Source organism: Mycothermus thermophilus, assembly GCF_041956435.1.
Source record: "Mycothermus thermophilus strain CBS 625.91 unplaced genomic scaffold VTJ04scaffold_1, whole genome shotgun sequence".
NCBI classification, from domain to species: Eukaryota; Fungi; Ascomycota; class Sordariomycetes; order Sordariales; family Chaetomiaceae; genus Mycothermus; species Mycothermus thermophilus.
The window spans coordinates 994,500-1,000,499 of NW_027191427.1; the positions used below are offsets into that span (position 1 = coordinate 994,500).

Consider the following 6,000-nt stretch of genomic DNA (forward strand, 5'->3'; position numbering starts at 1 on the left):
AGTTGGTTGTTGGATGTTTGCCGTCGTCGTCAGCACACATGTCTGGAGACGTTGCAGTTGGCTGCCGGACGGAACCAAAGAGCTGGAGGCCGCCCTGGGAGCTTGGCGTTGCGTGCTGACGGATCGGCTTCCGAGGAGCGAAAAAGCACGGTCCAACCCGACTCGAGGCTGTTGCGGCATGGAAGGCTCAGACAAGTGAACACAAGGCTGCGATTTCTTGGCAACTCCCTTCAGAGCAGACCCCACTCTGCTCAAGTCTTGGCGCGCTAATCCCAAAACAGCAAGTTAGGGCACAGCGCCGAAAATCCAGGTGCAACATCTCGAAATTCCATCGCGAAAACAATTGCAGACGACTCGACCGGAAACGCCTTGCTTTCAACGTCCCAATACCGCCAAAATGTCCAACGTCTCTGCCGATCTGATCTGGGAGGTCACCCGTATGTTATCCTGCCCGCCGTTTTGCCGCTCCGGTTCGCCGTCCTGACGCATAACCCCAGGCCTCCAGAACGCCTACCTCGTCAAGAGGAAGGGCAATGGCTCTCCCCAGTTCTCCCGGGACCCCCTCAACCTGACGAACCTGCACGCTCGCAAGGTACGGTTTGAAATGGCTGGAGAAAGTATTTGAGGGAGCTGTGGTGGCTAACATGGGCATAGTATGCGGGCTACGTTAACCCCAAGGTACGATGATCCGAGCGCAGACCGGCGGCGATGAGCACGAGGAAACAGGGAGTCAAACGAGACGGGAAAGACACAACAGGCATCTAACACATCGAGTTGGGATCATAGGCTCTCGGTGTCCTCCCTGCCGGCAAGAGCGGCGTCCAGGTTATCGCCAAGAAGCCCGCGGCCGGCAACAAGCCCGCCTCGGGCCTCTACAAGGTGACCTACAACACCACTGCCCGCAAGTCAGTAGCAACTCAGAAGCCCTCTTCCCCCAGGCCTGTTCCGGACGAGGAAGTGGAAATGAGCTTGGTGATTGCTGACCGGGGATGTCCATTGGGACGCACGCAGGACCTACAAGGCCATCGCCAACCAGGCCGCCAGGCACTTCTACCGCCCCGACCTCCGGGCCGCCGCCGTTGCCCGCGCCAGCGCGATCCGCCGGTCGCAGCGCGAGCCCAAGCCCGACCCGCCCAAGAAGCTCCGCGGTGCCGCCGCCAAGAAGGCCGCTGCTGCCGGCAAGCAGTAAAGGCTGGGGGATGTTTTGGTGACGGGGAAGGTGATGGTGACGATGGGGGTACGGCTCCCGCCGAAGGGAAGAGGGCAGTGAGCCGGAGAAGAAGAAGGTGGATCATCTCTGTTGTTGTTTTGGGTCGCCACCTTCGAGCTCGGGCCGAGGGGTGTAGCAGCAACACGACGGCAGACGGCGGGATGATACGGGGCAACGGGACTGGGCGGATTGCCAGCAACATGGAACTGCATTTAGGAACGGCCACGGCGTTTGACACATTCCCAAGAATCAAAATCAACCCAACCCAAGGCGGGGGCCTCCCATCGTGTTTGTGGGTGTTGCGCCATCATCACGAGACCATGACGGGTGCGAATGACAAGGGCCCATGTTTGTGTGTTTGAGAGAGAGTGCATGTTGAATATGGGGGTCGTGAAAGCCAGCCGACGAGCCTCGTGGGATTCACCAGGACGCTGCTGTGTTTCATAGAGAATCGGCAAGACATGCTGGAAACCGTCCAGGTTTGGGACATTCTAGATTCTATGTCGCATCAACGGAAAGAGATGTCGACAGCGATCGGGAGCACAAGGCATGCGGTGACCCGGTCTCGCCCGAATTCTCCAGCCGAATGCCGGGCCTCGGGTGTCCACTCTCGGAGCTGTTGAGACAACGGTTGTCTGCTGCTTCTGCTGACTCGAGCATATGAAAGTTTGAGGACATTGAGGCTTCCCGGTCAGCTGGGAATGCGTAACAAAACATGATGTTGATGGAGATGTGTTTTTGGAGTGTAACCCGCGCTGCTGAAACGGCGTCCGGGCATGACACACCCACGTTGTGTCCCGGATAAACGAACGAGCAGCACGGAAAATGAATTGAGCCGGGAGCCCCTCAGATGCACTGGATGGACCACATGCAGCTCATCCCTTGCGCCGTTTGAGCGGCTATCAGGCCAGTTGCAATCAGCCACCCGTGGGATCCGCTCCCCGTCCAAGGCAGAGAGAGCCCAGATCCTCCTGAGAGGGGCCTGAGGGGGCCTGAGGGGCCGGCCGCCGAAGCACGACACGGAAACGCGGGGCATGGAAATCGCAGCTCGCAATTGCCCCGCGAACCGTCTTCACCTCTCATTAACCCCACCATAAAGGCAAGCAATTACTTAACTGCCAAGCTCCCTCCTCCCTCATCTCGCAATCGCAACATCCGTCTTCCCCAATTGTTTCTGCCGTTGTCGCTTTGTCGTAACTGGTATGTCCACTATTGAGTTGAACATCTAAGACCCGGGTCAAATTCCCAGCATTGGAGTTGAATTCGTGTTGCTGACAACTTTTCTTCCTCTCATCTCAGCAGTTCAACAACCCTCCTGTTCTCTTCTCCCGGATTCAAACAGACAAAATGGTCAAGGCCGGTACGCGCCATCGTCGCCTCGTCCTGCGCGATTTACGCTGGTGAACAGGGCATCAGTTTGCTAACCCTCGTGTCTCAGTTGTTGCTGGCGCCTCTGGCGGTATCGGACAGGTGTGTTATCTCCGCTCCTCTTCTTCTGTCTTGTGCCAAAGACACCTCAATTGCTGACGCGGCCCTCTCCAGCCTCTGTCACTGCTCCTGAAGCTCTCTCCCCTGGTGGATGAGCTCGCCCTCTACGATGTGGTCAACACCCCGGGCGTTGCTGCCGACCTGTCGCACATCTCGTCCAGCGCGGTAAGCCATGGCCACACTCGACACATGCCCAATCGCGGGCTTAGGAGACGCGTTTGGCTCGCTGACAGTGTCTGCTTCTTAGAAAACCACTGGCTACCTTCCCGCCAACGACGGCGCCAGGACCGCCTTCAAGGATGCCGACATCATCATCATCCCTGCCGGCATTCCCCGTGCGTAACCACTGCTCAATGGGGCCAGCACAGTCCAAGACACTAACAATCCGCTCCAGGCAAGCCCGGCATGACCCGTGACGACCTGTTCAACATCAACGCCGGCATCGTCAAGGGCCTGATCGAGGTTGCGGCCGAGGTTGCTCCCAAGGCTTTCATCCTCGTCATCTCCAACCCCGTCAACTCGACCGTCCCCATCTCTGCTGAGGTTCTCAAGGGCAAGGGCGTCTTCGATCCCCAGCGCCTCTTCGGTGTCACCACTCTCGACATTGTCCGCGCCGAGACCTTCGTCGCCGATGCCACCGGCCGTGCCAACCCTTACGAGCTGACCGTCCCCGTCGTCGGCGGCCACTCGGGCGACACCATCGTTCCCCTCTTCAGCAAGGTCACCCCGTCCGTGACCATCCCGGATGACAAGTACGACGCGCTCGTCAACCGTGTCCAGTATGGTGGTGATGAGGTTGTCAAGGCCAAGGACGGTCTTGGCTCGGCCACCCTGTCCATGGCCTACGCCGGTTACCGGTACGTGTAGTTCCGTGTGATATACTCGCTCGGGAGGTGTTTGCTGACGGATTTTATCTAGGTTTGCTGAGAAGCTCCTCAAGGCCGCCAAGGGCGCCAAGGGCCTCGTCGAGCCCAGCTACGTCTATCTGCCCGGCATTCCGGGTGGCAAGGAGATCGCCGAGAAGACTGGTGTTGACTTCTTCTCTGTTCCCATCGAGCTCGGCGTATGTTCATTGCCTTGTTGCGTTGAATGTCGATGTCGAGGAGGTTTTGCTAACACTTTGCTTCCAACCTCTAGCCCAACGGCGCCGAGAAGGCCGTCGACGTCCTCGGCGACATCACCGACAAGGAGAAGAAGCTGTTGGAGAAGGCGATTGAAGGCCTCAAGGGCAACATCAAGAAGGGCATCGACTTCGTCCACAACCCTCCCCAAAAGTAAATACAAACCCCGTCCTGAACCCTTCCCCTTAAAGCCAGTTTCTAGTTCGTAGTTGTTCTCGGACAGAAGTTTCTGTTTTCTTTTTGTCTTTGTCACGAAACCCCTGAAGATGAAGCGATGGCACTTTTCATTTGGCACGGCACTCCACACCCTACCCCCTTTACCTCCCATTACCGATGGCTTTTCAGGGATTAGTTCTGAGCTATCGTCGTATGCGTTGGTGGTTTGGTCGGGCTGGGCTGGTAGCGCGAAAATAGAAGCCAAGCTTTAGAAGCGGTTTTGCTATTGTCCCTTTTCTGCTCTCATAAACGATGTTCTTTTATAAAAGTTCAAGTGGCTGATTGGTATTTTATTTCTTAGGCTGTGAGAGAGTGAGATATGCCGAGGGGGATTGAGTGAAGGTGGATGAGTGAGAAGGTCTCCCAGCAGAAAGACAGACAGACGGTGGAAAACTCAGGAACCAAAAGGATATTCAACGAACAAAGTTGCTGGTGATATCAGAGGAGAGAGAAAATTGATGATGATGAATCTCTTCGGACTGATTGATGGGGCTTGGGATTCAGCAGGGAAGAAGACTACGGCTGTTTTGGCGTAGTTTTCGGGGTGCGGCAGGTATGTGTGATAATGAAGGAATAATATATAGACATTTTTTGACTGGCAAGTACCTTACCTTGGCTTGAGTACCTGCTTGAGAGAGCTAGGGTGGTTGTGGTGTTTAGCTACCTTACCTATGGACCGATTCTCGTGAGGTTGGAAGCATCAAGAAAGAAAGAAAACATGGCAAACCAGACAGACAAAACTGTTCGCGGAGATTGGGTAACGCAAGTGTAGCAATCTGTCTGTCCACAGTATGTTCAGTACCTAGGTGTGTACATATGTTTTCTGTTTAAAGCCCACCAAAAATGTCATCAAACTCATCCCCTCCCTTTTTCTTCTTCTTTTTCTTTTTCTTCTTTAGTTTCTTGTCGTCATCGTCATCAGATAACCCGCCAAAAATGGCGTCGAATTCGTCTCCTCCGGCTCGCGGCTTTTTTTTCTTCTTGTCCTTGATCTTGTCTGGTAGTGGTTGCAAGACACCGTCCGCGTGCCCCTCCACTTGATGCTCGTCGGGCGTTTCTTGCTTAAGTTTTTTGGGCTTCGGCTCTTCTTCTTGGTCTTGTTGGTGGTTCTTTTTTGTCTTCTCAGCGTCGGTGTCTTTCAGCTTCTTTGTGAGCTTCGTTTGGGTTTGCGTCTGTGACGGCTCTGTAGGGTTGGGATGTGTCGTCTCTGACGTTGTTGTGGTTGATGTGGGAGGCGCGGCGGGTTTGTTGCGCTTGGAGAGTACCAGCGGGGGATGCTGCTGCTGCTGTCGCGCGCCGGTGGTGGTGGTTTGCAAGTCTGCCGTCGTTGCTGAGAGGGAGTGTGCTCGTTCTCCTTCCCGTTGCCGTGCTGGATCGTGCGGTATTAATGACCCGGGAACTGGTGTCGATGCAGCAGTCTCTTCTGTCTCCCGTACCCGTTTCCCGGACCTGGTGCTAGCGGACTGGAAAACTTCTTCCCTCGAAACCGGGACACCCAAATCCGCGTCCATACCCGGCCCCATCCCCATTTCCATGTCCACATCCATCACCTCCCCCATACGCCCGCCGCTGCCGCCGCCGCCGCCGGGAAATATCGAGCTTTGCGTCGGCGCGGAGCTCCTATCATCAACTCCATCACCACCACCACCAGTAGTAGTAGCAGAAGCACCAGCGGCGGCGGCCATACCAGCCAGATACTCCTCGCTCACCACGCCCGGCGGCGGAGAGGGCGCAAAGGGCGCCACAGCCCGGTCCACCTGCGCCAGCACGCCGAGGAGCATCAGGCCGAGGTGGGCGAACTGTCGGTCGGCGGTGAGTTGGGAGAAGGCGCTGTCCAAGGGTCCCAGTCAGCATATTTTCCCACGTACATCACAACAAACAAGGAAGAGACGGAAGAGAAGAGAGAGAGAGAGAGAGAGAGAGAGAGAGAGAGAGAGAGAGAGAGAGAGAGAGAAGAAGAAGAAG

At 56.0% G+C, this 6,000-nt stretch overlaps 3 protein-coding genes across 3 annotated transcripts; 2 read left to right on the forward strand and 1 right to left on the reverse strand.

Moving 5' to 3' along the window:
• Positions 1-397: 397 nt before the first annotated feature.
• On the forward strand, positions 398-1,189 carry VTJ04DRAFT_346 (uncharacterized protein; the record flags this gene model as incomplete). Its single annotated transcript, XM_069361362.1, has 5 exons — positions 398-437; positions 498-592; positions 655-678; positions 787-905; positions 1,012-1,189. The coding sequence occupies 5 exons, from the start codon at positions 398-400 to the stop codon at positions 1,187-1,189; spliced, it is 456 nt and encodes a 151-aa protein (XP_069222956.1).
• A 1,368-nt stretch (positions 1,190-2,557) lies between these two features.
• Positions 2,558-3,976, forward strand: VTJ04DRAFT_347 (uncharacterized protein; the record flags this gene model as incomplete). The annotated part of the gene is made up of 7 exons (XM_069361373.1): positions 2,558-2,570; positions 2,649-2,680; positions 2,753-2,863; positions 2,946-3,033; positions 3,093-3,555; positions 3,617-3,761; positions 3,836-3,976. The coding sequence occupies 7 exons, from the start codon at positions 2,558-2,560 to the stop codon at positions 3,974-3,976; spliced, it is 993 nt and encodes a 330-aa protein (XP_069222957.1).
• Positions 3,977-4,862: 886 nt separating this feature from the next.
• On the reverse strand, positions 4,863-5,905 carry VTJ04DRAFT_348 (uncharacterized protein; the record flags this gene model as incomplete). Its single annotated transcript, XM_069361384.1, has 2 exons — positions 4,863-5,834; positions 5,900-5,905. 2 exons carry the CDS (start codon positions 5,903-5,905, stop codon positions 4,863-4,865), a joined length of 978 nt encoding a protein of 325 aa, XP_069222958.1.
• Between the last annotated feature and the right edge of the window lie 95 nt (positions 5,906-6,000).